The sequence below is a fragment of the Alexandromys fortis genome, unplaced genomic scaffold, assembly GCF_014885135.2.
Source record: "Alexandromys fortis isolate MF-2015 unplaced genomic scaffold, M_Fortis_MF-2015_v1.1 scaffold_230, whole genome shotgun sequence".
NCBI lineage: Eukaryota > Metazoa > Chordata > Mammalia > Rodentia > Cricetidae > Alexandromys > Alexandromys fortis.
This window is the reverse complement of record NW_026068206.1, coordinates 1,747,217-1,765,103: the sequence shown is the minus strand read 5'-3', so window position 1 is coordinate 1,765,103 and position 17,887 is coordinate 1,747,217. Positions and strand designations below refer to the sequence as shown.

General features: G+C 36.6%; 1 protein-coding gene across 2 annotated transcripts in view; it reads right to left on the bottom strand.

Annotated features, from left to right (window-relative positions):
- Pof1b (POF1B actin binding protein) overlaps window positions 1-17,887 on the bottom strand; it is an 89,372-nt gene that overhangs the window by 10,286 nt on the left and 61,199 nt on the right. For both annotated transcript variants that reach the window (XM_050130223.1, XM_050130222.1), the window contains exons 10-15: window positions 10,630-10,722; window positions 9,680-9,793; window positions 8,503-8,655; window positions 8,095-8,214; window positions 4,808-4,936; window positions 3,905-3,987 (exon numbers count right to left, since the gene is read on the bottom strand). In XM_050130223.1, the coding sequence (XP_049986180.1) occupies window positions 3,905-3,987; window positions 4,808-4,936; window positions 8,095-8,214; window positions 8,503-8,655; window positions 9,680-9,793; window positions 10,630-10,722 (692 nt within the window). The remainder of the gene's footprint in view (window positions 1-3,904; window positions 3,988-4,807; window positions 4,937-8,094; window positions 8,215-8,502; window positions 8,656-9,679; window positions 9,794-10,629; window positions 10,723-17,887) is intronic.

Genomic DNA, 17,887 nt, shown 5'->3' with positions numbered 1-17,887 from the left:
TATATATATATTGCTTTGGTCACTGTCTCTTCACAGCAACAGAAAAGTAACTACAACACCAGAGCTGCACAGTAAGAGCATCTCTTAAAATGAAAAGAATTGCTTGTTTAGCTAGCTTCAACCTCAGATTTCTGGGAATTTCCATTGTGCTAGGTTTCTAGCTCATCCTCAAGATATCCCCCAATTTCTGTTGTCTCTCTCAGTACTCTCTCCCTCCATCTGATTCTTCATGTTCACATACCTAACAACTCCCAGTCCACCCATAAGATCTCTTGTATTCACCTTTCCATGGAGATCCATGTGTCTGCCCTTGAGCAATCCTTGTGGTTGAGTCTCTCTGGGTCTGTGGATTGTAGTGTGATTATCATTTACAGCTAATATACACTCATAAGTGAGTACATATCATGTTTGCCTTTCTGGGCCTGGACTACCTCACTTAGGATGATTTTTTTCTAGGACCATTCATTTGCCTTCAAATTTTATGATATCATTGTTTTTAATGCTCCATTGTGTAAATGTATCAAAATTTCTTTATCCATTCTTTGGTGGAGGGACAGCGAGGTTATTTCCAGTTTCTGGCTATTACAAATAATGGTGCTATGTACATAATTGAGCAAGTGTCCTTGTGGTAGGATGGAGCATCGTTTAGCTATATGCCCAGGAGTTTTATAGCTGGGTCTTGAGGTACATCGATTCCCAATTTTCTGAGAAAGCACATACTGATTTCCAAAGTGGCTCTACTAGTTTGCACTCCCACCAGCAGTGGAGGGGTGTTCCCCCTGCTTCACTTCCTCACCAGTATGAGCTGTTTCTTGTGTTTTTAATCTTAGCCATTCCAACAAGTGTAAGATGGAATCCCAGAGTTGTTTTGATTTGCATTTCCCTGATGGCTAAGAATGTTGTACCTCTCTTAAGTGTTTTTCAGCCATTTGAAATTCCTGTATTAAGAATTTTCTGTTTAGAACTGTATCTCATTTTTAATTGGATTATTTGGTTTGATGGTATCTAGTTTCTTGATTTTTTTTTATATATTTTTGATATCAGCCCTCTATGTGGTCTTGGAGAAAATCTTTTCCCAGTCTAAAGCTGCCATTTGTCCTATTGATGGTGTCCTTTCTATAGAAGTTTTTCAGTTTCATGAGGTCCCAGTTATTAATTATCAATCTTAGTGATTGCATTATTGGTGTTCTGTTCAGAAACTTGTATCTTTTGCCAACGTGTTCAGGGCTATTCCCTACCTTCTCTTCTGTCAGATTCAGTCTATCTGGTTTTATGTTGAAGCCTTTGATCTATTTGGATTTGAGTTTTGTGCAGAGTGATAGATATGGATTTATTTGCTTTCTTTTATATGCTGACATCCACTTAGACCAGCATGATTTATTGAAGATGCTTGCTTTCTTTCCTCCATTATTTTACTTAGGCTTCTTTATCAAATATCAGATGTACATAGGTGTATGAATTTACATCTGAAACTTTCATCCAATTCCATTGATCCACCTGTCTACTTTTGTGCCAACACCATGCAGCTTTTATTGCTATAGCTTTGTAGTAGAGCTTGAAATCAGGGATGGTGATAACTACAAAAGTTCTTTTACTGTACAGGACTGTTTTGTCTACCTTAGTTTGTTGATTTTCTATATAAAATGAGTCATTTTCTTTCAATGTCTGTAAAGAATTATGTTAAAATTCTTATGGGGATTGCATTGAATCAATCTTGCTTTTGGTAAGATCACCATTTTTACTATACTAATCCTGCTAATCCACGAGCATGGGAGATCTTTCCATCTTTTGATATCTTCTAGACTCCTAGTAGTGGGGAATATGGACCCTAAACTGGCCATCTCCTGTAACCAGGCAAGACATCCAGTGAAAGGATGGGGACACCAACCCAGTCACGTAAATTTCAATCTACAAATTGTCCTGCTTACAAGATGTGTTAGGGTATAGGTGGCTGAAAAATTATGGGAGTGGCCAACCAATGGGCTGGTCCAGTTTAGTTCTATGCCACATAAGTGATCTCATCCATGATACTACCTGGTGGGCCAGGAACAAGATGCTATATAACCCAGAGACCTAGGATAAAACCGAAAACAATGGGAAAAAAGCAATGAAATGATTCTTAATAATGTTCTGCTACACTCATAGATTAGTGCTTAGCCCAATCATTATTAGAGATGCTTCATGTAGCAACTCACAGAAATAGATGCAAAGAGCCGTAGTCAAACACTAGACAGAACTCGGGGGGAATCCTGCTGAAGATAGGGAGGAAAGACTGTGAGAGCCAGAGGGGTCAAGGACACCACAAGTAAACCCACAGATTCAACTACCTGTGCTCATAGGAGCTCACTGAGACTGAACCGGCAAACAGGGTGCCTCCATGGAAGTTAACTAGACCCTCTGATTATATATTACAATTTTGTAGTTTGGTCTTCTGGTGGGGGTTCCTAACAGTGGGAGCAGGAGCAATCTTTGACTCTTTTGGCAGGCTTTGGGACCCTCATACTCATACTGGGTTGCCTCATCAATTTAGTATGCCATATTTGATTGATAAAAATGGGAGCCCTGCCCTCTGAATAGAGATAGAGGATGAGCTGGGAAGGGGCAGATGGGTAGCAGAGAGGAAATGAGGGGAGGGATTAGGGATGAGAGGCAGGAGAGGAAACAGTGGTTGGGTTGTAAAACAAATAAAATATATATTTAGAAAAAAAAGAGAAAAAAGAATTGACTTTGGAATCAGAGGTAACATGAAGAAAAAAGTATTTTCCCAAAACAACAGGGCAGGTAAACATATGAAGTCACAATAAAGGTGACAACATGCATAAGATCTGCACATACTCCAACCAAAAGAATAAAGAATTTGGAGAGGAAATTATGAATTAAAGAGAGTTTAACTCTAAACGTTCCCATACACGTGGATTAGAATAGTTACTATTTTAAGATGTTGATAAGAACTATTAGATATATGAAATGTAATGAGAATTAACAAGGTACAAATACATTTTTACATAATTCTACAAACATACCTAACATTCATATAAAAAATCAAGAGTCCACCAGTAGGAAAAATAATGTAGGCAAGAATGATTTGAAGAGTAGCACTCCTGCTTTAGATTTACTGACCTATAGGAATAATAGTAGTGTGACAATGACATAAATGCAGACAGATCAGTGGAATAAAATTAATATTCTACCATAAAAACTAGCCAACTGAAAGGGGGAAAGGAATTTAATATAAATATATTTAAAGAATATATAGATTTCATATATATGTGTATATACATGCACAATGATATATATAATGTCATATACATATAGTCATACATAATAACCAATTATTTATTTTGACTTCTCTAGTACTTAACATTCTATAAATGATACACCGTAGTTATATTTCATTTATATTTTAATAAATAAAGTTTGCCTGAAGTTCAGAGAGTAAAACAGCTGCACTGATTAGCCTTACAGACCAGGCAGTGATGACACACACCTTAAATCCCAGGAGTCACACTAGTTTGCCGTAAAAACCAAGCAACAGGGGTGCATGCCTTTAATTCCAGCCCTAGAGTGGAATATAAAGCAGGAGGAGACAGCTCTCACACACAGTCTCAATCTGAAATTCCATTTTTGGACTGAGGTAGAGGTAAGAGCCAGTGGCTGACTGGTTTGATTTTCTGACCTTCAGGTTGAACCCCAATTTCTGTCTCTGTGTTTTTATTAATTATGCTACAATACACAATTATCCTAACTATGGTAGTAATGCCTTTTCTAAACATCCATTCTTCAGTATAATTGCTTATGAGTAAAAAGCAACCTCTTTATAATGATCTACACATCAACTAAGAGAATAACAACTTAAATTTTATAATAACATCACACATTCAAATGCCATTTTAAAGTACATTACTTTTTTGTGGTGATTGTTGTCCTTCCAACGCTGGAGGGTTGGTTATGGGATGAATATATTTCCTGTCTCAACTTTGAGAGTTCCTTACAAAGAAAACACAACGATTCTTTAAATAGAAATATAAACATGAGCTAATATGATTACTAAGAATAACCCCCACCACTTCTCCTGCTTTGTTTTTATATAAAATGTTTTAATCCTACTAATCTTGATCCACAGTAGCCAAAATGCTATACATGCCTTTGAAGAACCCCACTAACTGAGGTAGGATATCAACAATTGGTTGGACATGCTTCTCTCAGTGTGAGAATGTGATTGCTTTTGTTTTGAACAGTTTAAAGTTAGGCTAATTAATAATGATGATGATGATGAAATTTCAATAAGGAAGTAGATGCAGAGTCCAAACAGAAAACTGCAAGTGACATTTTTAAATAACAGCAATAAAATATTAGCCCATTGTTTTTAATAGTTCCTTTAGTACTTATTGTATGACAGATTTGGGGCTACTTGCTGCTCATATAATATAGTACCTTAATGAAAGATTAGTTCATGACCTAGGAGTGAGATCACGGGCTTTGAGTAATTTCACTGCTAATGAAATATAAATTAAATATCTTAGAAATAGTAAAAGTACAACACCCATCTTTTTCCTTTAACTTCAGTTTTTTTCTTTCAGTTGAATTATTTCTCAAGTGGAAATCTTACTATCCACATATGTCCTCTCATATGTAGTAAAGTATGTCCTTGTAAGGTGTCCTTTCCTTGATGTTCTAAATGTCTAGTCTTTCACAACTGAACCATCCCTGCAGTTTAATGTCTTCTTTCTTAATCTATGGAAAGTATTTATTCTACAGAACCTATTGTACCATTCTTCTCCACCATGTATTTTCCTCTTCTTCTTACCTCTGATTGACGCTTTATAAGAGAATCCTTTTCTTCTAGCAAGCTTGTTAGTTCATGAAGCTTGAATTGGAAGTCACTGCAACTTCCTTCTCTTTTGGAAACATCTTTTTGGTACTGGTTTAATTGAGACTAAGGATTTAGAAATAGGAATTTTATTATAATTATTTTTAAAAAACATACAACTCCAGTGAAGTATAGTTATGCCACGTCATCAAATGAAAAATAATGTATCAATTTCCATAAATGTGTAGCAAATTTTGTTGATATAAAATATAATCTGAAATATCAGTTAGAAATTTCTCATTTTAAAAATTTGTGTTTGATATTTACAATTAAAGTACAAGCAATTGCTTTAGGCCAGAGCAATAAAGTAAGGCTCAGAAAATAGGCATTTCATATTTCTTCAAACACTAATTAAGGCACCTTCAATCTTAATGTTACGCTGTAACTTTCAGTTCACAAAATAATTCGTGATGCATGTCTTAAATGAATTCTCACAGAATCCCAGAGAGATAAGCATTATTTTCAAAAGAGTTAAAATGAATCCCAGAAGGAATCCAGAATAATATAATAATGGCTGCAACTCAAAAGAAAAGATGCTCAAATACAAATCACAAATTTTGTCTTCCTCACTTCCACATATATGGGAATAGAAGCTGCTTGGTTAAAGTGCTAGTAATAACATTAGGTTGGAAAAGAGGAAACCAGTGGAAGAAATTTCAGAATGATCAGTAGATATATTAACAAATTAAGTTTCATTTAATTTATTTTAGAAAAAAAATTTCATTGATATAAGATGAGAAAAATCATTGGCCATTTTGTTCATTAAAATATTCAAATGCATCTGACTACATTTAGGACATAATAAAAAGGGTTAGTTAAATCAATTCAGCATGGAATTATAAGGCAACATACTATATTCTTGCAAATGTTCTAATTTTGATGTAAATTATAGATGGATGAAATCCAATATAATACAGAGAGCAAATGATCATAAGGTGTCCAGCCTCAATTGATATATCAAAAACATAATTCCTGAACCTAAGTCTCAGGGAGCATCATGAAAGGAATGGGGGAGGGGGTAGGGGCAGGAAGATTCTAAAAGCCAGAGAACCTATAAATCTGCTGTAGACTGACCTTCTAGAAATGACTAGGAAATTTCACCCATGGTACCTCAACAATATGGCTGCCTAAAAAAGACACGAAGAAGTATAACCCCAATAGACATGCTAACACAGAAAGGGAAGATCTCACTAGGCTGAACCCATAGCCAAAGAATTGTAGGCAACTACAGAATGCAGAGAGTGGGAGAAATAAGTTTCCTTAGGGATGAATTCCTTAATTGGCTATTCAATACCAAATGCTTAACTTTAAAATTATATACATACAAGTAACATTAAATGGGCTGAGTAGGTTGTATTTATGTATTTAGGCATTTGTAAAAAATATGTAATAGTAACATTTTAAAGTAAAAGAGGCCAGGCTATCTAGAGAAAGCAAAGGATGGGTATATATACAGAAGGGATTGGAGGGAGGAATGAAAAGGGGGAAATGGTGTAATTATTATTATTTTTATTTTGATTTTTTTGAGACAGGGTTTCTCTGTAGCTTTGGAGCCTGTCCTGGAACTAGCTCTTGTAGACCAGGCTGATCTCAAGAACTCACAGAGATCTGCCTGCCTCTGCCTCCTGAGTTCTGGGATTAAAGGCGTGCGACTGGCTGGTGTGTAATTGTTTAATTAAGAAAAGTTAATTAAAATATTTATAATCACTCAGATAAACTATGGCTCTTAGCTGTATAATTTTAAATATTACTCTTTTCTGAGTAAACATGCAATTTTATGAAGGGTCCTCCACCCATATCCTAAACATAAATTGTTAAAAATTAATAAAAATCAAGGTAATGAAATTAATATCTTTTTAACATCTGAGAAGAAAAATTAACCTACAGTAGAAAATAATTTAACTTAAGATAGCACTTAGAAATTTCATTGCTTTTTAATATTCAGAAATATAATTTTAAGTCACGGTTTTAGAAAACCTTGAACCTATAATCCGTGATCCTAGAGAAGCTAAATAAGAAGGTGAACCCAAAGAAAAACATATAGTTATCCTCCTGGATATTGGAAGGAGACAAGATTGCTAGGCAAAAATTGGAAACTTGGGGGTGGGGTGGGGGTAAGGGGAAATGGGGAGAAAAAGTGGGAAGGGGGGATGGGGAGAGCTTGGGGGAATGGGACGGTTGGGATGGAGGAAGGGTGGATATGGGAGCAGGGAAGTATATATCCTAATTAAGGGAGCCATTTTAGGCTTGGCAAGAGACTTGACTCTAGAGAGTTTCCCAGGTGTCCATGGAGATGTCCCCAGCTAGATCCTTGGGCAGCTGAGGAGAGGGAGCATGAACTGGCCCTATCCTATAGCCATACTGACGAATATCTTCCATATCACCATAGAACCTTCGTCTGTTGATGGATGAAGCTAGAGACAGAGACCCACATTGGAGCACTGGACTGAGCTCCCAAGGTCCAAATGAGGAGCAGAAGGATGGAGAACATGAGCATGAAAGTCAGGACCACGAGGGGTGCACACACCCACTGAGATGGTGGGGCTGATCTAATGGGAGCTCACCAAAGGAAGCTGGATTGGGACTGATGGAGCATGTGATCAAACAGGACTATATGAACATATTGGACAAGGAGGACTGACTCAGAAGCCAAGGACAATGGCACTGGGTTTTGATCCTACTGCATGTACTGGCTTTATGGGAGCCTAGTCTTTGTGGGATGCTCACTTTCCTAAACCTGGATGGAGGGGGAGGACCTTGGACTTCCCACAGGGCAGGGAACCCTGACTGCTCTTTGGACTGGAGAGGGAGGGAAAGGAGGGAGAGGGAAATGGGAGGAGGTGGAAATATTTAAGTAAAAATAAATAAAAAAATCTTTAACTTACATATTTTTCTTTGTAGATTTAAAATTAAAACAATCATATTTATTTTTCTTTTTAATGGTAATAGGGCGGGGGAGTGATGCTGATGGTGATAAAAGATCATTTTCTTTAATAAAATTTTTCTTTTCATGGATGTTTCAGGAGGCCAAAGGAGGGAGCTAGATCTTGGAGAGCTGTAGTTACAGGCATCTGAAGGCTGACTGGCTTGTTACATTGGTGATCAGACCCAAACTCTGCTCCCCATGATTAAACATCTCAGTTACCTCTCAAGGTCCAAGCATCACTTTTGTTGAAAAAAGTTTCTATAGACATGTATATTTATTCAATGTAGGATCAACATACCCTTAACTTGCTGATTTCTCTGTCTTTCTCAATTCTTAAGTTTTTTACCATCTCCATATAATGGTTGCCAATCTCATCCATTTTAGCCTGTAGTATTGGGCCTGTGCAAGTCTCAGAGACCTGTACAAAACCAAAATAACTGTGTGTAATTGGATTTTTAAGAAGGAAATATATATTAGGCTTCAGTATTTATTATTACATGAATACTGTGTGATTAAATAAGACATTGAAATAATAAAAATGACATTGAGAGATTATTTGACAAAGTTCAAGTGTCAGCATGATAAAGCTTTCATTTAAGGTCAACAGAAAGGAGTCAATGTACTTCACAAGGTAAAGTTTGTATATTCTGTTAACAATGATAGCTTTATAATTAGTTAAGTAGGACAATACTATAAAGATTAGTACCTGTATTCTAAGGTTTTTATTCTCTTGCTCTAAATTACGTTTACAATACTCCAGTTCTTTTAGTCTGTATTCCATGTCTGATAGTGTATGTCGAAGAGAAAGGTTATTTTCTTCCAATGTCTGACATTTTGAGTTTGAGTCTTGAAGTCCTTGCTGCAAAGAAGACACAAGTCCATAAGAAAATGCATTTTGATTTTAAAGTTGAAATGGCCTTTTAAGTGATTCATTGCGAAAAATAAAGCAAATGTTTCAAACTGAATCTTTTGAGATTCTTGCCTTTAGATGATATTTTAAACATCATACTAAACATTAAGATTGTCCCTAATCTCATTTGCCTAACTTGAGTAAAAAGAAACATTTACATAAAATTTTCAGTGCCCCAATTTATTATTATACTTATGATAGTCTGACCACATCATAGTATACTAATAGTCACTAAAATAATCATGCCTTTGATCATGGTAAAAAAATATCAACTTTATAAAATCTTTGGGAAAGCCATGAGAAAAAAAAAGAGAGAACAAACTCTTGGGCATCATTAGAGTTTGGTTAGATTTATCTCTGCTAAGTCAAGTATAAAAGTGCATAGAGTTCATTCCCTTGTTTATTCAGTAAACAAACAAGATCTACAAAGCTTCTTTTTCCATTAACATAGCATTAGATTAAAAGAATGAGTCAACATCGACTTTCAGTGACAAATCATGTTGCTCCAAAGTACAGAGAACTGTGTGCTACATATACTATATAACACATAATGTTGCCAGGTTTTGTTTTGTGTGTGTGTGTGTGTGTGTGTGTGTGTGTGTGTGTTTGAGAAGACATTCAGTTGTTGAAAATATGCAAAGATAGCCGGGCGGTGGTGTTGAATGCCTTTAATCCCAGCACTCGGAAGGCAGAAGCAGGGAGATCTCTGTGAGTTCGAGGCCAGCCTGGTCTACAAGAGCTAGTTCCAGGACAGACACCAAAGTGACAGAGAAACTTTGTCTCAAACCCACCCCCCCCCAAAAAAAAAACAAAAACACACAAAAATATGCAAAGCTGTTCAATTCTTAGGTGAACATAGTGTTCCATCACACTAAGACTCTCTGAACTGTATCTTAGAACTTCAGTATGCCAGTAATTGTGCATATGGAAAGCTATCAATCTAGAGTATCAACTACAAAAGACATTGACTTACTTGCTGTTGGCGATTATTTGCTCTCACCGATGCCAAGAGTTCTTCATACTCTTTTATTTGATTTTCTTTGAATGTCAAGTCCTTCTCAAGTCTTATCTTGTCATTTTCCAGAGACTAAAGGCATAAATTACTTATTAGGACTCAGAGTTATATAAAACTGTTAACAGGCAAAGACTTGTTTATGTTGCAAAATTTAAATAAAAACTTGTTTCATCTGTAACTGCTTAAAAAAGTAGAATTCTTCAAAGTCAGGCAAAAGCTAAGATAGAAAAACCCAAGCTTTGAAAACATGTATTAGAAGGGCTGTTTTGATGGATTGGCTACTGCTAAGTACAATGAAGCAGAAAGTGCTCAATCATTTTTATGTCTTACTTCAATCTACAAAGACTTCTTAATCCCAGCAGGTGGACAATTTTCAAATTAATGTTCAACTACACTCATGAGATGCAGAAAATTAGGAAAAAAGTGCTCCAAAGTCCTCAAGGTGTTTTTCACTGTGAAGAGAGCATTCAGAATGTTCTACCTGATGGCACCAAAAGTACAATTAAAATAAGAAAATATGAAAGGTTAAGTATTGGCAGGAAGGGGTTTTCAAGTTGTTTTATTTAAAGACAAATTCAAAGCACACTTTATTATTACAGTAACGAAGGGAATTTTTATTAAATGACTAGGGTTGTTTTAATTTTGTAGGCAACCCTGGCTTTAAGCACTAAATTATTTTAGTGGTAAATTAAATGATTGGTGCATGTCAATATATACTCCTGCACCCATGGGGAAGTTCTTTTGTCATCTTTCAATGCTAATTAGCTATTTCACAAATAATTTGTGTCTAGGTAGTTGTAATATTGTAGTGTTGCAATACATTTTAAAAGTATATTGAATGATTTGATTTCTGTTAGAAAGCTAAGAATCAGAAACATTTTGGAAAGAAATCTCGAATCAAATCTTACTGTCAAGTCATTTTGAAGATGTCCGAGTTCTTCCCGTATGTTGCTAAATGTGGACAACACTAGTCTCAGTGACTTATCAGACATACCCCTCATCTGTGGGAAGAAAGCAGTTAATGGTTTATTTTGCTAATGTTTCAAAATAGGCAACACAAGCAAACATACTTTTTTCCTGGTCCTACAAAATACTTAAAAGGCTTTATTTTTAGCCAGGAGGTGGTGGTACATGCCTTTAATCCCAGCACTTGGTAGGCAGAGTCTCTGTGAGTTCGTGGCCATCCTGATCTACAGAGCAAGTTCCAGGACAGGCTACAAAGCTACAAAGAAATCCTGTCTTGAAAAAAGGGAAAAATGATATTTTTAATACTTTTTTTATGAAAAACTTGCTCACTATGTAGCCCTGACTGTCTTGGAGTTTGCTTTCTAGATAGAGCAGGCTGGTCTTGAATTCCCAAAGATCCACCAGCTTCTGCTTCCCAAATTCTGGGATTAAAGGCCTGTGCCACCATACCCAGAATCTTATACATATTTTTAATTAAAATACAATTACATCACCTTTTTCCTTGCTTTTTGACCCTTCAGATGCCCCCCCATATACTCTCGTTGTAATCCCTCCCATTCCCCCGCACTCTCAGAAACAAAAAGAACTTTCTAAATAACGCTCTTAAGCAGGCCAAGCAGTATTCCTCAAAAGATTTCAACTATGCCTTTGGAAGACATTTTTTTTTCTTTTTTCTTTTATATGAACAAAGCATCATCTCCTTCACACAGCACAATTTTATTATCGAATTTTGCTTTTCTTTTCATTCTTTGCTTAAATGTTTAGAGAAGAGACACTTAATTTTCAAGCCACAAAACGAACTTGCCTAAGTGTTCTGTAAAGGGCATGGGTTCTGCCCGCGGTGGGAAGAAGAAGAAAGAGTACAGTGTGCTCTGCTCTAAGCTATTGCAATTGGTGTTTTCAGGTGGTACCCTGCACCAAGTGATTCTATTTCCATCCCCTGCCCCAGAGGCCATTTGCTACTTCTTTCAAAGGTGTCTTCATTTTATGTCATGTGTTGGAGTGTTTTGCCTGTATGTATAGATAGGCATCACATGAGGACCTGATGCCTAGGCAGACAAGAAGAGGGCATCACATGTCTTGAAGGTGGAGTTACTGAACATTAACTTTGTGTGAGTGCTGAGACATCAAACCTGATTCTCCACTAGGGCAAACAGTGGTTCATCTGCCCATCCCCTCAATCACACAGGGCTGTTGAGACAGATGAAGGAACAGAACTAAGAACAAAATGCTGAGTTTTGAATACAAATCCCAAGGCAGAATGACTTCCTGTTTTATTTATTGGAAATGAATAACACAGTAAGAACCATGGGACACAGACTAAAAAATAATCTGTTTAGGCAATTTGACTCTTACCTTCTCTGAACTTCTGTAGTAAAATTAAATGAAGACCACATGGGAATATGGGCATTTCAAAACCATATAAAGCAAAAAACAATTCCAAAAAGTTTATCATACACACCAGACAAATAAATGATACAACATTCATATAAAAGGAGATAACCCTAACACTGATGTGTGGAGACTTATTTTTTTATCATCAGATCTTGTGGTACATGTATCATGAAATCAACAAGTGAGAAATTTTCAGCTCTGACTCCAGAACTGCTGTTCATGATGGCCCTACCTTCCTGCCATGGCTAACTAGAATTGACATTAGATGAGTTGACCACATGTGGACTACCCTTGGACCAAGTTTGTCTTGAAGAGATTTTTGTCTTGCAAAATTCCTTCAGGATAGGGTTCCTAAATGGCTTACCTAACTACCTCCAATGGCTCCTCTTGCATTTGTAAGAGTGTACTGTTCAAGCTTTTACGAAAACTTCTTTGAATCCTGTAGTCTCTTTAATGGTTATTAATTTAATAATTCTTAGCAATTCCTTATCCTATTTGTCATTGTGTAACATGAAATGCATAAGATGAGTGTTAATATTAGTAAGACTTGAATAAAAGAACTTCCCATTTCCAATGGCCATCAGGGGTAATTGCTGATGTATAGTCAACTTACTGACACAACGTATGAATTTATTATTAATCAATAAATCCTGAAATTGTGGAAATACATGCAACGTTCTATACCTTTGTCAATGTTTTTATCATAACATGCTCACAAAATACTAATAAACTTTAGTGTTGAAAGATAGATGGAACTGACTCATTTCAAAGAGAGAAAACTCTTTTGTTCTCATTTGTTAAATTTTATTAATTAAAAAAAATACCAATACAAATTCCCACTTCCTCCTCTCCCTCCACTCCTTCCACAACCCTTTCCCTGCCTCCCTCCTATCTTAAGAGAGTGCAAAACACCCTTGCTCAACCTGGATATAGTGGGGAGGGCCTTGGACTTTGCACGAGAGAAAACTCTTACAATAAATTAGTCTTATTTGCTTATTGAAGTCTCAATCCTAAATATATATATGTCCCTAATATAAAAATACCCACATATGTAAAAGAAACATTACTAAAACTCAAATCACACATCAAACCACACACACTAATAGTGGGAGATTTCAACACCCGTCTCTTGCCAATGGACAGATCAACCAGACAGAAAATTAACAGAGAAATAAGAGAACTAACAGGTGTAATTAATCAAATAAACTTAACAGAAATCTATAGAACATTCCACCCAAACAGGAAAGAATATACCTTCTCAGCACCTCATGGAACCTTCTCGAAAATTGATCACATACTCAGTAACAAAGCAAACATCCACAGATACAAAAAACTTGGAGTAACCACCTTTGACTTATCAGATCACCATGTTAGAATTTAATAACAATACTACCCTCATGGAAACTGAACAGTCAACTACTGAACCACCCCTGGGTCAAGGAAGAAATAAAGAAAGAAATTAAAGTCTTCCTTGAATTCAACAAAAATGAAGACACAACATACCCAAACTTATGGGACACTATGAAAGCAGTGCTAAGAGGAAAGTTCATAACACAAAGTGCCCACATAAAGAAAATGGAGAAAGCTCACATTAGAGACTTAACAACACACCTGAAAGCTCTAGAAAAAAAAGAAGCAAACTCACCCAGGAGGAGTAGAAGACTGCAAATAATTAAACTGAGGGCTGAAATCAACAAAGCAGAAACACAGAAAACAATTCAAAGAATCAATGAAACAAAGAGCAGGTTCTTTAAGAAAATCAACAAGATTGACAAACCCTTATCTAAACCTTTTGATTAAAGGTGGAGAGAGAATACCCAAATTAACAAAATCAGAAATCAAAAGAAGGACATAACAACAGACACTGAAGAAATTCAGATAATCATTAGGTCATGCTACAAAAGCCTATACTCCACAAAATTGGAAAATGTAAAAGAAATGGACAAGTTTTTAGATAGGTATCATATGCCAAAATTAATGTGAAAGTTTTAAGGGAAAACTTCAGCTTCTGCAAAGAGGGAAGCAAAATATATTTTCCTGATGTTCTTATTGTGACTGAAAAATCATAAATACATAAAAATATTAAAGGCTCAAGGAGATGAAAAACTTTTTCTCTAGCTATGACCATGAAAGAAAAAAATTAGCAATGTGAAAAAAACAAAGAAAGAAAGAAACTTTAGACAATAACAATTTGACTCCAACCAAACACCACACCGGGTAGGATTGGGGAAACTGTGACTGTTATCTCATCTAAGAATAAGAGGTTGATAAATGAGCCTATATATCTGCCATGATTAAGATTTAAAGCAGCCTACACTTCTTGGTCATCCTCAGGGGCTATACTGCCTGATACGTCCTCTCTCTTCCTATCCCACCCAGCTTGTATCCACAACCCTCCCCCCTCCGTCTGACTCCCTCCCCTCTTTGACCACATAACATCTCCCAGCTCAGCTTGTTCAGGCTCAGGGACAGAATCCAAATCAGGAGGGCAAACAAGAGGGTAGTAGCTCCTTTGTCTCAATAGCCTGCCTGCAGCAAGCAAGATAGGCCCTTTGTTTACAAGCCACCCAAGCAGCAAGGAGATCCAATCCCAGCACCAGGAGAGACATCAGGCTTGCATCCACAACCCACCCAGAGCGGTGCTGAGGAGTTCCATCTGGACGGTCATCCATGTTTGGGTGCTGAGGAGTTCCAGCTCGACAGGACGGTCCCTGCTTCTACACTGAAGAGATACACCCAGAGACTCATTCAAAGCAAAGACTGGACCAAGACACCAGGCCTCTCCTGGCTCCATTTGAAGGAGGAGATGGGAATGCTCCAATGCAAGACTTCCTCCAACAACCTGAAAGGCAACATGACTTCACCAGAATCCAGGAATCCCGAAATAAGAAGAATTGTACATCCTACTCCAGAAGAATTAGAAGAAATCGACTCAAAAGTGAATTATATGAAAATAATAGAAGACCTTAAACAGGAGGTGAAAAACTGCCATAAACAATTAGAGATTACAAACAAAAAGGTAGAGGAAATGAATAAATCGCTCAAAGATACCCAAGAAAACCAAGAGAAACAAGAAAAAGCAATCAAACAGGTAAGGGAAGCAGTTCAAGACTTGAAGAATGAAATGGAAGTAATAAAACACAAAGCGAGGGAAGGTTGGAGATGGAAAATCTGGGTAAACGAACAGAAACTACAGAGACAAGTACTACCAACAGAATACAAGAGATAGAAGAAAGAATATCAGACACTGAAGATACCATAGAGAAAATAAACACACTGATCAAAGAACACAGCAAAACCAAAAAATTCTCATCACAAAACATTCAGGAAATATGGGACACAATAAAAAGACCAAACCTGAGAATAATTGGAGTAGAAGAAGGAGAAGTGCAGCTCAACGGTCCAGAAAAAATATTTAATAAAATTATAGAAGAAAACTTTCCCAACCTAAAGAAAGATGTACCTATGAAGGTTCAAGAAGCATACAGAACACAGAATAGGCTGGATCAAAAAAAAAAATCCCCTCGCCATATAATAATCAAAACACAAAGCATACAGAATAAAGAAAGAATATTAAGAGCCTCAAAGGAAAAAGGACAAGTTACTTACAAAGGTAAACCTATCAGACTTACACCCGACTTCTCTATGGAAACCATGAAAGCCAGATGGTCCCGGATAGATGTACTGCAAAAACTAAGAGACCATGGATGCAAGCCCAGACTACTATACCCAGCCAAGCTTTCATTCACTATAAATAGAGAAAACAAAATTTTCCAGGATAAAAACAAATTTAAAGAATACGTAGCCACAAATCCAGCCTTACAGAAAGTAGTAGAAGGAAAATCACTAACCAAGGAGTCCAACAATGACCACAATAACTCAGACATCTAGAGACCCTTCACCAGCGCAACTCAAAGAAGGGATGCACATGAAATCTACTACTAAAAAAGTGACCGGAGTTAACAACCCCTGGTCATTAATATCACTTAATGTCAATGGGCTCAACTCACCTATAAAAAGGCACAGGCTAAGAGATTGGATACGAAAACAGGATCCAACATTCTGCTGTTTACAAGAAACACACCACAAACACAAAGACAGGCACCTTCTCAGAGTAAAGGGCTGGGAAAAGGCTTATCAAGCAAATGGACCTAAGAAACAAGCAGGTGTGGCCTTACTAATTTCTAACAAAGTTGACTTCAAACTTAAATCAATCACAAATGATGGAGAGGGACATTTTATACTCATAACAGGAACAATTCATCAGGAGGAAGTCTCAATCCTGAATATCTATGCCCCTAATATAAAAGCACCCACATACGTAAAAGAAACATTACTAAAACTCAAGGCAGCCATCAAACCGCACACACTAATAGTAGGAGACTTCAACACTCCTCTCTCACCAATGGACAGGTCAATCAGACAGAAACCTAACAGAGAAATTAGAGAATTAATGGAGTTAATGAATCAATTGGACTTAACAGACATCTATAGAATATTCCACCCAAATAGGAAAGAATATACCTTCTTCTCTGCAGCGCATGGAACCGTCTTAAAAATTGACCACATACTCGGTAACAAAGCAAACTTCCACAGTTACAAAAAAATTTTAGTAACCGCCTGTGTCTTATCAGATCACCATTGATTAAAGTTAGAATTCAACAACAATGCTACCCCAGAAAGCCTACAAACTCGTGGAAACTGGACAGTCAACTACTGAACCTTCCTGGATTAAGGAAGAAATAAAGAAAGAAATTATAGTATTCCTTGAATTCAATGAAAATAAAAAAAAAAACCAACATACTCAAACTTATGGGACACTATGAAAGCAGTCCTGAGAGGAAAGTCCATAGCACTAAGTGCCCACTTAAAGAAAACAGAGAAGGCACACTTTGGAGACTTAACAGCCCAACTGAAATCTTTAGAAAAAAAAAAAAAAGCAGACTCACCTAGGAGAAGTAGAAGACTGGAAATAATCAAACTGAGGGTTGAAATCAACAAAATAGAAACACAGAAAACAATCCAAAGACTCAATGAAACAAAAAGCTGGTTCCTGGAGAAAATCAACAAGATTGATAAACCCCTATCCAAACTAATCAAACGGCAGAGAGAGAATATGCAAATTAATAAGATCAGAAAAGAAAAGGGGGGCATAACCACAGACACAGAGGAAATCCAGAGCATCATTAGATCTTACTACAAAAGCCTGTATGCTACAAAACTCGAAAATGTAAAAGAAATGGACACTTTTTAAGATAAATACCATGTACCAAAGTTAAATTAGGATCAGGTGGACAATCTAAATAGACCTGTTAGTCGCGAAGAATTAGAAGATGTTACAAAAAACCTCCCTACCAAAAAGAGCCCAGGACCAGATGGTTTCAATGCGGAATTCTACCAGAACTTCCAAGAAGACCTAATACCTATACTCCTTAATGCATTTCACAATATAGAAACAGAAGAGTCATTACCAAATTCTTTTTATGAAACTACAGTTACTCTGATACCAAAACCACACAAAGACTCTACCAGGAAAGAGAATTATAGGCCATCTCACTCATGAACATCGACGCAAAAATCCTCAAGGAAATACTGGCAAACCGAATCCAACAACAATTAGAAAAATTATCCATTATGATCAAGTAGGCTTTATCCCAGAGATGCAGGGCTGGTTCAACATACGAAAATCTATCAATGTAATACATCATATAAATAAGCTGAAAGAAAAAACCATATGATCATTTCATTAGATGCTGAAAAAGCATTTGACAAAATTCCACATCCCTTTATGATAAAAGTCTTGGA